The sequence below is a fragment of the Nicotiana sylvestris genome, chromosome 1 (assembly GCF_000393655.2).
Source record: "Nicotiana sylvestris chromosome 1, ASM39365v2, whole genome shotgun sequence".
Classification (NCBI taxonomy): domain Eukaryota; kingdom Viridiplantae; phylum Streptophyta; class Magnoliopsida; order Solanales; family Solanaceae; genus Nicotiana; species Nicotiana sylvestris.
The window spans coordinates 168064156-168080827 of record NC_091057.1 but is presented as its reverse complement, the minus strand read 5'-3'; the positions used below and the strand labels follow the sequence as shown (position 1 = coordinate 168080827).

The 16672-nt window shown below is 35.3% G+C and overlaps 1 protein-coding gene across 1 annotated transcript; it reads right to left on the bottom strand.

Moving 5' to 3' along the window:
• Positions 1–7128: 7128 nt before the first annotated feature.
• LOC104239996 (Golgi SNAP receptor complex member 1-2) lies at positions 7129–12976 on the bottom strand. The gene is made up of 6 exons (XM_009794773.2): positions 12638–12976; positions 9398–9594; positions 8536–8625; positions 8387–8455; positions 7444–7573; positions 7129–7357 (listed from the first exon to the last, which is right to left on the bottom strand). The coding sequence occupies exons 1-6, from the start codon at positions 12777–12779 to the stop codon at positions 7260–7262; spliced, it is 726 nt and encodes a 241-aa protein (XP_009793075.1). The 5' UTR covers positions 12780–12976; the 3' UTR covers positions 7129–7259.
• Between the last annotated feature and the right edge of the window lie 3696 nt (positions 12977–16672).

Sequence of the window (16672 nt, the reverse complement as noted above, 5' to 3'; positions counted from 1 at the left end):
ATTTGAGCCTTACTTGTCTATTTGCTAATTGTACAAATTCACAAAAACTGTCTGGCCGGGAACCACACTAGTGGATCTTGAGGGGTGCCTAACACCTTCCCCTTAGGATAATTTCAAGCCAACGTAGCTACAAATGAATCCTATAGGTGCCCTAACGCACTTTAAAAATCGTTAGATGGCAACTCTTCAAAAAATGCAAACCCTTTTCGCAAAAGGAAAGAGTTGTACCATAACCAAAATATGATAAACTCGATTTCCGCAGAGGAAAAAGGGGGCGAGACACCCTGTTGTGGACATCGGCCCAGGTTACCGATGGGTACTCCACCAAGTTTTGTTTTAGCTATTGAGAGGCCACTAAACTTTAGGGGTTGAGCCCCTAAGTTAATGCCTGAACTGAAAAATCATCCGCAACTGGTGGCAGATCCATCCGTTCCATCTAGAATCTTGACACGAATTCTCATCTCATTATCCCTTTGTTTGACTTTGAAAAGATCTGACTTTCTGGTCTCGACCTTGATGGCTCCGACATGGGCCTTCATAAAAGCATTTGCAAGCATAGAAAACGAATCATTAAAATTTGGAGGTAGGTTGTGATACTATAATAGTGCCCCCTAGGATAGTTTTCCCGAGCTTTTTCAGCAATACCGACTCGATTTCGTAATCTTCTAAGCCGTTCCCTTTGATCGCGCTTGTATAGGAGGTTACATGCTTATTTGGATCCTGGTCCCGTTATACTTGAGAATGTCGGGCATTCGAAACCTTTTTGGGATCAGCTTCGGTGTCGCGGTCGGGGAAAGGGCTTCTAGATAAAAAATTTAAAGTTCGGTCCCTTCAATATCAGAGGTGATCCTGGGATCTGATCGACCCATGAGATGTATGTTTCCACCTTCTTGTCCTCAGCCTCAATTTTTTTTCTCGCCCGACTCCACCCATTTTGTTAATGCTTTGAGCATCTTCATTACCTCTGAAGTTTCTCCAGCTCGGCTCGCTCGGCTTCACACGGTCTCACGATAACTTGTTTATCTCTTGGAGTATTTTCCCGGAATTGTTCGAGCTCGACCCTGTTAGGGGCGTGGTTTTGGTTTTTTCAGCTGTGTTATTGCCGCTTGTTGAGCCTGCAACATTACGAAAATCAATCGTAGGGTCACCCCACTACCTTCACCTTCGAGCGCTTCTCAAGCCGTTGGCTGGGGTCCCTAGAGAAAACTATTTTCGGGATCAGTTGACAAATTGATGTTAATAGGTACCTGCGAGTTAGCATCAACCGGGTCAGCGGCTGGGACACCATTGGGATCAACAAGAGGCACATCATTACCCGACACTACATTATTATTCTCGCAGTGATAGCCTGACTCAGCGTCAACGTTCGAATGAGCAGACTGAGAGTTTGACATTTTTAGGTTGACCTAGAATTAAGATTTCAAATAATAAGCATAAAATAGGGTGTGTTATGGAGATTCATAACCAAACACCACTATTATCCTAAGCCCCACGACGGGCACCAAATTGTTTACCCCAAAAGTGAGTAATGATTAAATTTGTGCGTGGTTTAAAAGATATGTGATTTAATTCAATACGAATAATTAAGAATATCAGGTAAATAAATTAAAGACAAAATAAATGATAAAACCAATCGCGATGTACTGACCAAGCCTGATCTTAGATTGAACAGTGGAACTCGTCCTCGATTGGGCCCTCGGTACAAGCTCAGTCGCGAGTGAAGAAAGGAACAAGTGAGTATGCCTTGAACAATAGCTAGAAGATAAAAGTAAACATTTTTTTGCTTTGAAATGTGTGTTACAATGTGTTAAAGTAAAGAAAACCTTCCCTTTTATATAGTAAGAGAATTTCAGTCCTACTATAGGTCTAAAAAGGTAAAAATCTTCTTTTTCCAGTAAATGTTGATGTATAGTTGATACTGAACAGGATTCGCGCCGTAATATCCTCTTGAGAGCGGATATTATGGCCCCCTACCCATCATGCATAACTGTTCATCGTGTACCGAGGTCCAGAAGCTATACTTGGCTGGGGTGCATCGTTTTACCATGTCCGATCTTAGATACATAGTTCATTCTTCATAGGTCTCGATATGAGGGGCTCCTGGCCTCAGTTATAAGCACATCGAGCCGTGCTTCCCCTTCATTTTCTAATGGGGGGTTGGGGAAAACTTTGCCCCCGATTTTACTCGTACACACATATATTTATGTTCCACATCGAAAGTACTGAGTTCAGATGAACCTGACACCACTGCGCTATATCCCTGGGCTATATTGCATGTCATCTAACGGAATTCTTTTAAGCATAATGTTGTTTTGGGTTGTTGCTCTAGACAATAAAGTATAATAGGCTCCCGTAAACTAAAATTCGAACCTACACGAATCGATGTTATGACTTACCATAACGGGGATAATGAAGAAGGAATAAACTGAGAATTACAATTGAAAGAAATAAAGAAAGACGAAGAAAACAGGCAGTTTCTTAAAGTAAAAGATTAATGCAAGGCAATAGTAGTAATTAAGATAATGGGAGCAACTAAAAAAGTTAGAGAAGCGGTAAAATAAAGTTTTGGCTGCTGAATGACTTGACAGTTCAGGCTCTTTCTCGCACACTCACATACGCAGAAACACAGAGATGCGTAGCTGTCAGTGAAGCAGAAAGACAGAAATCTTTGATCTTAATTTATGCAGCACTTTGTCCTGATGCTAATTTCTGCAATTTATTATAGCTAGCATATTTATTGTAGACCTTATAGCCATAGCTAGCTTTTAATCTTTCTTAGGTGAAAATGAGAAGAAAAAAAAGGGGCTAGCCTGTTAATTTTCGTGGATGATTATTGGTATAGGATGGGAGAAGTAATGCTGTTGTAAAAGCACAAAAAGAAACACTAAAAAAGTAGTAATGCTGAAAAAGATGGCTGTCAACTTCTTTTCTCTAACATAATTGAGAACTATCACATCTCATATTTTCATCGCATGTCAATATGGCAGTAGCAAAGTCATGTTTGTAAAGAGAAAATAAAGCTTGTCTTGTCTTCCCAAAGATTGCCCTTTAAGGTAAGGTTGTTCAGACTCTCCCTTACATAACATTTTGTGGTCCATTTTGAATGTTCTCTATCAATTATTTACTTGGAAGAGAACATGTCTTCTTTTAATCACTCCTTTTTTTGTTATTGGAAGTTTATATATTTGGAATAAGCACACTAGAAAGTTGGAAAAACTGAGGAAGTGCAAAACTAGTCCACAATTTTGTCCTTGGATTACAGATAAATTTTATGAATCCAACTATATATAGTTCTTGTATATGTCACAAAAATTTTGTTCTGCACATTTAATTTAAATAACCTAATAAACAAGTGTTAATCTTTATCTAGCAAAGTCAACCAATTAATAGCAACTCAATTGGATGTTGTAACCCTCCATCGATCATTATTTTATTTACATAAACCTTCATCCCGATTGAAGTAGGAATAATTAAGTCGTAAAATATTGTGCAGTGTCAACAGTATAATGTACTTGAACAAAGTAACTTTAATTGATGAATTTTGCTTTGTTAATGAAAATTGTGCCATGCATGACAAGTACTCGTGGACAAGCAGAAGCAGAAGCAGAGGGAGAAAGCAAGACAATGCCGTTTGGACAATATTTTGATTTGGGCAATATTTGGTTAAAGTCGAAAAAGAAAATATTTGAAATTAATCAAAGCCAAATACATAGATATAAGGAGACAGATAGAAAGTACAATCCCTCACTAGGTACTATCTATTACTGAAACAATTTCTCACTAATCTGACTTGGAAACACACAAAAGATAAAAATGATTGCTGTTTGAATTATCGTGCAAATCTTTAATCTATGGCTTCCACAAGTTGGAGCTTTTTTTCATTTCGTTGAGCTAAATGATATATGTCATTATTATGACTTTATTCTCAGAGATCTAAGGAGATGAGAGAGGTAGTGAAACTTGAAAGAAATTATAATATTGTAGTGGGACTGAATAATATTGGAACAATATATTAGTAATCCTCAAGAGATGTGAAGGATAACGCGATAATCTAAACACATTAGATTGAAATTACTGGTCGGTAGTGATTGTTACGGTGTGTTAGAGCAACCCTTATTTCACAATCTAAACTCTAGTCCGATTTTAGGAGAAGACTAGGCGTAGGAAAATACTGCAGAGTGTCTTTTTTAATGTACATAATAAATGTACTTATATAGGGAATATTAGGGTTACAATAATTATTAAAATTACTGTGTTTTGCCCTAGTGGACCCTAAGAGCACCCCTTATGGGTGGACTCTATTTCCTACTAGATATAATGGGATGGCTAAGATCCCTCCATCCTTAACACTAGGTCATGATTTCTAGTCCTTAAAATTGTTGTTAAATAGTGTTTCTCCTTTAACAAGCTCTATGCGTTGCAAATCTTGATTAATCGGGCTACTATATTAGAATATCAGATACTTAGTGTAATTCTCCATCAATATCTCGTCAGTGGAATTAGAAGAGCGACAAAAGTACAAATGAATTAATATAGAATACTGTACTGGAATTTGAATTAATATCCCATCACTGGAATTACCGTACTATGAATCAATGCTGGGAAGTTCTTTTATTGTTGAGATCTACTGTTGGCTCTAAATTTTGTACGTTTACTTGTAAATAAGGACGAGTTCGTCATGTGCTGACAAATAAATACATACAAACTTTTCAGCTACTAGTAAATCCCTTCTCTGTTCAATCATTTAAAATTTCAATTGAAAGATTTTTCTTTGTCCATAACAATACGGAATTCAGATATATTCCATTCAAACTAATTTCAGAACTTGTCTAGATATATGACGAATTTAAGTAAAGATGTATAAAAGAGTAGTTGCTAGAAATATATAAAGTAGATCGACCTTATAGTCATTAGCCCTTCAACTTTACTAATTGAGTTTTATCTCAGTTTCTAACATTATTATGTTCACTGCATCCCAATAAATAAATAAACCTTTTTTCCTCTCCAAAAAAAATTGACCTACTTCTAAAATGACAAACTTTTCTTTCCCAACAGTTTAAATTGAAATAATTCCATATATACTTTTGGCAATACTATATTTTGAAATTGATGTACTCTCTTTTCTTCATTTACTACTACAGTACTTGCTTGCGTTTAAATTATTTTTTAATAAATGTTTTACACAAACTTCTATGTATTAATTTATTCAAATATTATTCTTAAAATATGCACATATCAAATTAGGTCAGGTTTGAGCTGGAAGGACAGGACAACTCTTAGGTCAGGTAGAATAGGGTTGAGGAAAACAAATTCTGTTTTAGTTGAATGGTTGACTTTTTCCTCTTTCAAGTTGAACGTTAATGAAGTTACAGTAATTATAATTGTAATCTTAAACTATATCTGATGAATAGAATGCAAAGGTAGAAGTGTGTCAGCTGATGTCCCATAATAGAATGCAACAACGCTTGCTGTGATATTCTACTTGTTTTCTTTTTTATTTAAAGATTTTAATCATGTCATCAAAAAAATAACCACAAGTAACTCTCAATTAATAGTGGACACGCTATAACTTATTAAAATACACTGATTCATTAGTCCTTTCAAGTTGCATTCTTTTTAAATTTTTTATTTTCTTCGTTGGGATAAGCACATTCTGCATTTATAGAGCAGTCTACAATCTATGGAGAAAAAGTCTACCATTTTCTTTTAGCATCTGGGCATCTCTTTCTCCCTATAACAGATGTTAGAAACTGTACATATGTTCACAGAAAAGACCTCCAAGTGTGTGAAAACATAGTGGAAACCAATAAAGTAACCTAAGATAACCTGTCAAGACTGCTTAAATGTTTTGGCATCTCACTCTCACACCCATTCTTTAGCATCTTCTTTTTAACATGAAAAAGTACGTACGTAAATATTGGGTAGAGGGTAGCTATAATATATATGCCTCTCTCCTCTGGTAATAATATTAAATTAAATTAAAGAGAAAGCGTGCAGTACTGTGAAAGCTTTATTAATTAGCAAGACAACATTGTATTGTATGGAATGGTATGGCTTGTTTCCATGCAATGCATGATGTACAGTGTTTACTACAGAAGCCAAACTTTTTACGTGTTTATGTTTTGGCAATTACTAATTGGCCATACTTTTATGTTTTGCTAATTTTGTAGTAAGAAAAATGCCTTTGTACTTTGTGGAGATAAGGACTGAGCAGTGTGCAGCGTTTGGCTTTCTATGTGCTATAATTGTCTGTTTCCTCTTTTCACTGCATGTGAGTAGGCAAAGTGATTTTATTATTGAATTGAACGGTTACCCCACTCCCTTTTCTCCACACGATTCCTAAATTCTTGACTTAGAAATGTTTAAGTAGTTTGCAATTGTAATTGTTCAATCAAAAAACATTTGAAGTGACTTACAATCTTATTTTTTCTGTGTTGAATTTAGCCATCTGATATTTGAAGTCTAATCATTCGATATTTGAAGTTCACTAATTTGACTACTTGAGATTTACACTTAGTAGAGCATCCTCCATTTCCAAGACTAGAACACGGAACCTCTAATTAAGGATGAAAAAATCTTGATGTGCCACACGCTGAGTGGAAAAAAGTAGTTACATTGACTGTCTTATAGCATTACCTGTCATTTCAGTTTTTGATTCAAAAAGAATTTTTTCCTAAACTAACTCTAATGCTGGACATCTAAGTGGGAATTTGATTAATCAAAAGATAAGTATATAGTGGAAGGCAGGTCATAAAATTACAGGCTAGTAGAATAACTCATGTACAAAATATGACCTTAATTTGAAGAATGAGGCAGCCTACTGTTATGAGCATAGCAAACACATAGAAGCTATAAATTTAATCATGAATTTAATGTTCAATAATCCTAACACCACATTAAGAAAACTTCTAGCAGTACTTGGTAAATATTTGAAGCTGGAAAGATGCTTATTGTTTAAGTCAGGATTCATCTTACAAAATTCTGTCTTTAGGTAACTATGCAGCAAGTCACCGATGACTCATATTGTTCATCAGCTCGCTGAAAAGCAGCAGAGCTGGTAGTTACCAACTGGATGTGTGGAAGTGTTCATAAGAGAGAACAAAAGCAATATATTGTTATAAAAGCATGTTAGAAGAAAACAGAAAGGCTTTTTAATCATGAGCTCAAGATTTTCGCTTTTGGGGTAATAGCAGTGACTACAATCGCAAAATTCCTTAGAAAACATTTTCTGAACTTTCTTGTATCAACAAATATATCTATTACTTAGAAAGCCAATAGATAATAAGAAACAAAGTGCAAGCTGCAATGACTGCAGATAGAATGAGTGTATCCCTTGATTTCTTCCTTCTGATTGAACCTGCAAAGATCAGCAATTATGTAAGCAACATATCATTTTTTAACTAAGCAATTTGATAGCAGAAATGGTCCCAAAAATAGTAGTACCAATTAGCCCACGAATGATAGGAAACTTGTCACCCAATTGTTTCACTTTTCCTTGAACATCACCAAATAAAGCTCTTTGAGAACCCAAGGCAGCCCTGGTTGTTTGAGCTTGGTTAATCACGTCATCAATCTGCATAGAAGGATCAACATGTTTAAGAGGAAGTATTTGCACGCCTTTTTTGGGTTCATGATGTCATGGATTCTGTTTTATAGCCAGTCATGATTATCATTGATTAATATGATAAAAAAGTTTCGTCACTTATGAGGGTTGGCAGATCATAGCTCGGAACATGAGCGAGCAGATTGAAAAGACGAGGAGCAACTATAGAGGGGAAAAGATTTGGAATTCCTAGACAAGCAACAGGATCATATATGTTGCAGAATTGCTGACACACTCTCATTTTGCATCCAGATAATCTTATCATGGAAACCCAGATTGACATTATAGAGCTAAAAGTGGGGAAGCAAAGCTAAGTTTAAGTCATCAGTTTCACATTGACATGTCAACAAAACAACAATCTTTAAACAAATGTTCTTCTCAATAACACAAATAGATTTTGCTTTCGGTAACACAACTATTAGCTGAGGGACAAGAGGTCAACATGTCCACCAAGTTTAATTGCGCTTAGGCACTTGCGACTTCAGGGCTTGTTTTCACATTTTGCCTTTGATAACAATGTTTGGAAAGATGTCTTTGAGGTTTAGTTGCCACTACGATACTCCATACCAAGACCATCATGAAGGAACAAAAGATAGTAAACTCTGTACAGAGAATAATACAACAACAAACCCAGTATAATCCCACAATCGGGGTCTGGGGAGGATAGTGTGTACGCAGACCTTACCCCTACCTTGAAGGTAGAGAGGCTGTTTCCGATAGACCCTCCGGCTCAAAGAGCTGTACAGAGAATAATCTGTCAGTAAAAAGAGCACTTAATCTTACATGAGATATGCTTCCATGTATAGCAGCTCTCTCCCGCAGTATCTGCATTTTGGGGGAACTCCCTGATGCCTGAATAGATACAAATAATAGCGTAACAGGCAATTGAAACTACAGCATCTAAACAATATTTAATAACGAACTTTTCTTACCTTATACTCACTGATATCATCTCTTACAGAACTAAGAAGTTCAGCATGTTCCCTCATTGAGCTTATATTTCCCTTAATACGCCTAAACTCCTGAAGACAAGGTCATGTGTCAGTTTGGAAACAATGACTTGGCATAGCCAACAAGAAACACTAGCTTCCCCAGATAGCATGCACTCCAAATGATAGCAGTTCAACATCCTCGTATAACCGAAATTTTCATTGTTAAATTTTGAGGACATCTGACCTTCCTTAGGCTCTACCAAGCACCCTATTCTTGTATGGTAAATCACAATAACCAAAGTAATATAATCAAAGAGTTCAGCCACAACTACTTCCAATTGTTCCCACAAGATAATTGGTATATCAATGACCCTCAATAACTTACCTTTTAAGAAGCATGAACTGATAGCTATTCTTACAATCATCAGAGAGATTTGCTTTGTATACACATCAAAACCTCCAAGAGCTTATGTAAATTAACAAAGTTAACGAAGTAAATCTGCAGCCAGTGCCAGGCCAAGGAAAATAATAAAATAATTTGATTCCAGTTTGTGTGTTATTTCAAAGATTCCATTCCTAACACATGTTGCTAGTTCTTAGTTCCAAAGAGGGATTACAGTCTGTGGGATTAGCATAAGCAACATTGACAATGGAGTGATATTCAGAAACTGCACATGAGTGCATAGAGATACAGAACCCATATCAGTTGGGTATCAACAGGGCAGGAGACAATGTCAGCGGTGTAAGCAAAACTGCTGATTGTATGTTTTTTTGTTTTTCCCATTTCAGAAAGTTACAAATGTTACAATGTTAAATCCTTTATCATATATCAGTGACTACAGTGAACATGCTGGTTAGTAACCTGGGTAAATTCATGAAGTATGTCCCTGTGCCTTGCCAGCTTCTGTGTAACAGAAGTGGTAGGTGCTGCAGATGCCGCACATCTGCTCATAGAATCATTTAAGTCCAGTAACTTCTCAAGTAATGACTGAATCTCCATTTCCATAGACTTCCAGGATCTGCTAGATCCTAGAGTTGGTGAACCAGCTTCTACATGACCTGAACCAATAAAAACAAGTATCAGAAACCAAAAGCCAAGTCGTTCACAAGCTCCAAAAATCAGAAATAGGCCATATTTGCTTCGTTCTTCAAGCATCTTGTCAAAACTACAAATTTAGCTGCAGACCATGAAATGAAAAAGAGCATTAAGTGTTAGTCATGATCCTATGCTTACATTAGGCCATTTGTTGCTAGGAGTCCTTTTATTCTGTTTAGAATTTGTATGTCAGTAGACTGTAGAGAATCTCTAGTGTTAGCGAGAACAAATTATTGAATATAGGAATCAAACGGTCCAAATAGAGCGATATGGATAGTGAGGATTCATGTGCCACCCTTAACTAGCTTGGGAATGAGCTGTAGTTGTTGGTGTTGGTTCTTTATTCTTTTTCCTTGAGAAGTAGAATTACTCTTGTTCAGCTTTTGGTAAATACATTTATTCTTGTTTATTAGTTAAGCTCATAACCAAAACAAACCCACAGATCACATATCTAAGATGTGGGGTGGGGTGGGGGGGTTGGGGGGGGGGGTAACAAGTAGTGTTGACCTTTATAGGTCTCCATGGATAGATATATGCACCAAACAAACATATAGGAAGTTTCCTCCTGGTCTGCAACAAAGTTAGAGTAATGATTTGCACAATTGCAATTTACACAAATGATCTTTTGCTTTATATTTGGTTGTCTCATATTGTCAACTCTGCACATGATTGTATAAGTAGAGTACTTGTCTCTCCCGGGGCTATGTTGTAACAATCAAAGCTTTTATACACGTTAAGTTCGAACTATTTCTAGGTAAGAATTGTCAGCAATTACTGAGTGGGACGAAACCCTTCTTTGCTTTAAGCAGCAAAGGATAAGTAATTTGTGATCATCTTTTGAATATGAATTAGGTAAAAAAAAAAAAAGATGATGAAAAATGAAAATGGGAAATATGACCAGATCAAAACGTGGGAAATAAACCCATATGGGAAGAAGACCAAGACATCTCCACAGCAATCATGTATTAATTTGTAATAATTCTTTGATTATGAAAATCAAAAGGTGGCAAACATCCTTTCTAGGTTCTATACCAGATAATACCTCTATCCTAATAAGCTTGACCTAATTTGACATGATGCGTTAGTAAGATAAAACGTTCGAAATATTAAGCTTGAAAAGGAAGTAAGGAGAACTTTTTCATTTACAAAGGAGATCACATTATCGGCGAACCAAAAAAAAGGAAGAATGTAAGCTTTATTGGGAGGGAGGGAGGAAGGATAACCGAAATTGATACCCACAGAAAGCTAGTTCACCTCTGCAAAAGAACTATAAGGCTATCAAAAACAGAGTTATGAACATAAGGTTGTACAATAGAAGTCTTATGTTCAAATGGTTTAGGAGATCCAAGATGAAAGGGACGAACTACGAAAAGAGGTAACATGGCAAAATGTAAAATGGACAGTCAATGGTGCACCAAGGATGTTATAAATACCCTATGGGTTAGCAGTTTGGAAGCAGATGAGGAAGCTTGAATTATTTGAAGGAATTGTAAAAACCTGATTGGGAAATGGGAGGAAAACAAGGATGCTGCAAGTCAAATGGCTGGAAAAGCGACCTCTTAAGGAACTTATCCAGATCTATACAATCTGTTCAACACCAACTAATGCAGAATAACTAACTGCTTGAAAGGCAGCAAGTGGAATCTTCGCTCTAGAAGGAACTTACAAGTCTAGGAACTGGGAAGTGTGAGCATACCTATTACTGACTGGGGGACCTGGTAGCGGTAACGAACAAGTCAATTTCTCTGTAGTGGATGGCAAAGAAGGATGGGATTTTATTATTTTAAATCAAGCAAACCAGCACAAGGAGCGAACGAGGCCTTGGAAGCTGATTATGCAAACCTTATGCACCAGCAAAAGTGGCTGGATTTGGACGGCTAACACTCAATGAGGCCTGTCTCACACGTGATAAGCTCCAAAGGAGGGGTACAGAATTATGCAGTGTATATTACTTTTATAAATTAGACAGATATCTCCTGCATTCAGGTTCATAGGGGCAATCTGGCCTATGTTTTCGGCCTATTTGGAGGGTTTGGGAGATGCAAAGGTATTCGAGAGGTGCAGTGATCAGTTGGAATGGACAGAGATACAGAAGAAGCAGCTATGGATAAACATTCCACTTTGTATATTTTTGGGCAGATGGATAGAAAAGGAACCACAGATGTTTTGAGGAAAGGCTTTTATCTTCATCATTTTTAAAGTTTAATTGTTTACAAAACTTATATTTTCGGCCTAACAGGAAAACTGTAGATGGATCTGGAATTCTGGATTCATTACATGCATGAAGTACTGAATTTGACAAGCACCTTAATTGTAACATGACTGTACATATTTCGCACTACATATAATAGTAAGACTTACTTTTCCTATAAAAAAATTTAAGCTGGTTATTCACTTCCCTCAATTAGCCGAAGTTGCAGTAGTAACTTTCTTGTCTCAAATAATCACACATTTAGCCATAAATTAAACTTCAACTAAAGAAATTGAAAAGTCAAAAAGGAGGATCCCCAAAAATGATCCAAACCAGAAACTCAACTCATAAACAACATAGAGTAAGAAACAAAGTATGATACAACGAATTAAGATATAAACAAAGTATCATACTCTTTCTCAAATAAGTAATACACAAACAAACAAAAAAGCAACACATCACATTTACATTTTCTGGACCAAAATCCACTTACAATTTGATAATATGAATCAAAGTAGAAACTTTACACTCTCTCTCAACCAAAACCCATCAACATTTTGACACAATGAATCAAAACATAAACTTCACCACTTTCTTAACCAAATCCCATTAACATTTTTCAATCAAAATCAAAACTTTGCACTTTCTGGACCAAAACCATCAGCATTTTGATACAATGAATCAAGATAGAAACTTTACACTTACTAAACCAAAACCCATTAACATTTTGACACAACATTTTCCTATCAAATTAGGAATTGAAGTTCAAAAATTCAATTGGGTATAAAAGATTTAAGCAAAAATATGGAAAGTACCTCCTTGGGTGAGCCTAGCACCAAGCTTAGCATAAGAAGAAAGCTTAACATCAAGATCCCCTTCGATCTTGCGAGCCTCTTTCCGCAGTTCTTCCCACCCTGATTCTTGCAACAGTATCTCCATACTCGGATCCTTTGACATTCGGATCTGATTCCAATCCGACCCGATCAATCTTTCTACCAAATTTTCTATCAATTGGGGATTGTGATCTGACAGTTATTACAGTTGAGGGGTTTATGGTTTTGGATTCTGCTGCAGAAGCCACGATTCACTTTTTCTCTTATGCTTTACACTCCCTGGTTTTTCATCTGCTTGCTTCTGAAAGCCAAGGGAGGGACAAAATGGTCAATTCGTAAGTATTATTACTTGTATATCCTTTTGAATTTTTTTATTTTTTTTCCTTTTGAAATTTGAAAATGCACTTTAGATAGTGTAGTACTTTTTTAGTAAAAATAGTTGGAATTATTTTTTAGTTTACTCTTTCGATTCAAAAAAAAACTGCTGCTAAGATCCGTTTATTTACATTTCGATTAATCTATCATAAACAACATGCTAGAACACACAATCATAAATGTTGGGTTATCTTGTCCATTTGAATTATAGCAAATAGATTCACTTAGTTTTGTAATCTAAATTTGAAAGTCAAGTTCACTCCTATGTTTCATTTGCTCATTTTTTTTTTTTGTTGGGGGTTCAATTTCTTGCAAATGGAGTTTGCAATTTATAACAGTACCTTGCTTATGTACACGTGCCGGATACATAAGTAACTGCGATTTATAAGTCTATTTGATGGAAGAAACACAAGTTGTTGAATAATTTGTAATAGCACAATTGCGATTTATTACTCACAATACTCGCGTTCAACGCATGCGATTTATAAGTTGCATTCTTAGAATGCGATTTATAACTCGCATTTTCAAATGCAATTACAAGGCTCACTCGTCTTATATGTCTTACTTGACAATCTCATTCGCCGAATGCACTTAAAAATCGCATTTATTTATGCTAGTAAGAAATACATATAAATCACTTTATCAAAAATTTATTCTCTTCAATTATTTCTCCATCTCACTTTATGTTTGGATCCTTATCAAAAATTTCGCTTCAATTATAATTTTTCGATTGAGAATGACTTTTTTTGTTTTAAAAAAGAGAGAGGTTTCTATTATTTTCACAGTTCCTGTTATATCTAACAGAGTTTGTTAAATATTTGATGTAAACATCCGCTTGCTCATTTTCTCACAGTTCCTATACTTCATTTGCTCAATTCTTTTCTTTTTTGGTCCAAACTTCCGATTGCTCATTTTCTTACAAATGGAGTTTGCAATTTATAAATGTACCTTGCTTATGTATCCGTGTCTGATACATTGTTTTGTATATTTAAAAAGCTCCGTTCTAACATCAGAGAATAAAATTTCTTGCATACCTCTTACTGCAATGTGATTTTAACCATGGCTTGTATAAAATTATACCCCTAAGGATTTGTTAGTAGTGTCCAATTCATATCCAGGAAATATCTTTTTCTTTTCATTAAATGATTAATTGATCCAAATGGTGAGCAAGAGTCCACGGTGAAGGACACGATAGGAAGTTAGTAAATTATGTATTGACTATTGTATTGTGAAATCTCTCACTCTATCTATTAGGCACCGACATAAACTTTAACTCTTCATCAAATGTTACAATTTAAATAGTTCCTACATCCAGGGTGTTCATGGTTTGACAAAAAACCGATCCAAATCGAAAATCGAACCAAACCGATTTAGTAAATCGATATTTTTCTTGGTTTGAATTGGTTTTAGTTTTAAATTTTAAAAACCGATAAAATTTAGTTTGATTTTGGTTCTATTATAAAAAACCGAAAAATAAACTGAACCAAACCGATAAATTATACATAAAATTTAATAATTATTTATATAAAGTATCACATCTTTTTGTAAATAATTTTAATTATTATATATAGATTTTGGTTTATACTATTTATATCTTAAAAGATTGCTTAAGCCCAAAGTAATAGGAATTGGCCAATTTCAATTCCTTAAGAGACTCAAATTCTACAACCCTAGTCCCTACGTATCTACTTTTGCTAACAGAAAACTAAGAGTTACAAAAAGTTCTACCACAAAAGTCAAAAAAAGTAATTCAAATTGCAAGACTACGGGCTATAGTTTGAGAAGATTTTTATGAACGTAAAAATCTAATTTCAGTAATTTGTTACAATGATTACTTTATCATTGATTCAACAAAGTGATGTTAGGCATTACATTTTAAATTAATTTTTCTTTGTTACTCACTTGACCTTTCATTGATTCAACAAAGTGATGTTAATCAATATTTATTCTTGGCATCTGATAAAATGGGTTCTAATTTATTTCAGATGAAAAAGACCGAGGTTAAAGATTTGGAGGTCACCTTAAAAAATACTACTCCAGCTACACCAACATCTGCGGCAACTCAAGCACATAGTAACACTCCTGATATTTCTACTATTCGCAATCCTCCTAAAAAGCAAAAAAGAACAACTCTGTGTGATCGAGACCCTAGGCCTGGGGGGAATGGTCGGGAAAAATCTGAAATTTGGCCACACTTCACAAAGTTTACTGATAAAAAAGGCGATCTAAGGGCAAAATGCAATTACTGTCCGAAAGATTTTGCTTGTCCTAGTAGGAATGGGACTTCTAACCTTTGGGCACATTTAACCAGCAAGTGTGATAAATCCCCTTTCAAGGTAATTGATAGGAAGCAACCATCACTCAAACTTATACCTATAAAAGGAGGGGAACAAGGAAGTTTAGAAAGGGTTGTTTATAATATTGCTGAGGTTAGGAGGGCAATTGTCGAGTTTGTTATAATTGATGAACAACCATTTAAAGTTATTGAGGGGGAAGGGTTTAAGAGATTAATGTCAGTTATTTTGCCTAATTATGAGTTACCTTCTCGCATTACTGTTGCTAGGCAATGTTTGAAAATTTATAAAGAGGAGAAACAAAAGCTTAAAAGACTTATTAGAGATCAACGTGTATGTCTTACTAGTGATACATGGACATCAATTCAAAATTTGACTTATATGATCATTACTGCCCATTGGATCGATGATGAATGGAATTTGCAAAAAAAAAAAATTCTCAACTTTTTTCAAACTCCAGATCATAAGGGTGAGACAATTGCTAAGGGTATTGAGGCTTGTTTATTAGATTGGGGGATTGAAAAACCATTCACATTGACGCTAGATAATGCGACAGCTAATGATGCTGCAATCAAATACTTGAAAGGGAGAATTAATGATTATTGGAAAGGTGTCATTTTGGAAAATGAATTTTTGCATGTTAGGTGTAATGCACATATCCTAAATTTAATTGTAAAAGAAAGATTAAGTGAGCAACATGAGTCTATTTCTCGAGTGAGGATGGCTGTGAAATATGTGAAGTCTTCTCCTGCAAGATCTGCTTCCTTTAAGTCACATGTTGAGAAGGTCAAACTAGACACTCATGGTCTTTTGAATTTAGATGTTGAGACAAGGTGGAACTCTACATATTTGATGTTAGATACTGTAGTAAAATTTGAAAAAGTCTTTTCAAGAATGTATATTGATGATCATAAGTACTTTAACTATTGTCTAGAATTGAGTGGAACGGCAGGGCATCCATCTTCAGAAGATTGGCAGAATGTGAAAGCCTTTCTCAAGTTTCTTGAAATTTTTTACCAAACCACTTTGAAATTTTCAAGAACTTCACATATTACTTCTAATTCTTTCTTTCATTAGCTTTTTAATCTTCAAAGCTTAATTGTCCAATATTCTGATAGTGTTGATTCTATCTTAACTAATATGGCTAAGAAGATGAAACTTAAGTTTGATAAATATTGGGCTGATTTTGAGAATATGAATATGTTGTTATTTGTTGTTGTTGTGCTGGATCCTCGGTACAAAATTAAGTATGTGAAGTTCCTTTTTAGCAAATTTTATAGTTCTTTGGAGGGAAAGGGAAAGTCTACCAAAATGATGGATACTTTATCTCGCTTGTATAGTCACTATA

Bases quoted from the DNA above. Each gene is read 5' to 3' on its own strand.
- LOC104239996 (XM_009794773.2), bottom strand. From the start codon at position 12,779: ATGTCAAAGGATCCGAGTATGGAGATACTGTTGCAAGAATCAGGGTGG. The intron at 9,595-12,637 runs GTACTTTCCATA...TTATTGGTTCAG, and splicing joins TGCTAGGCTCACCCAAGGAG to GTCATGTAGAAGCTGGTTCA. The intron at 7,574-8,386 runs GTAAGATTAAGT...CCTTCTATGCAG, and splicing joins TACATGGAAGCATATCTCAT to ATTGATGACGTGATTAACCA.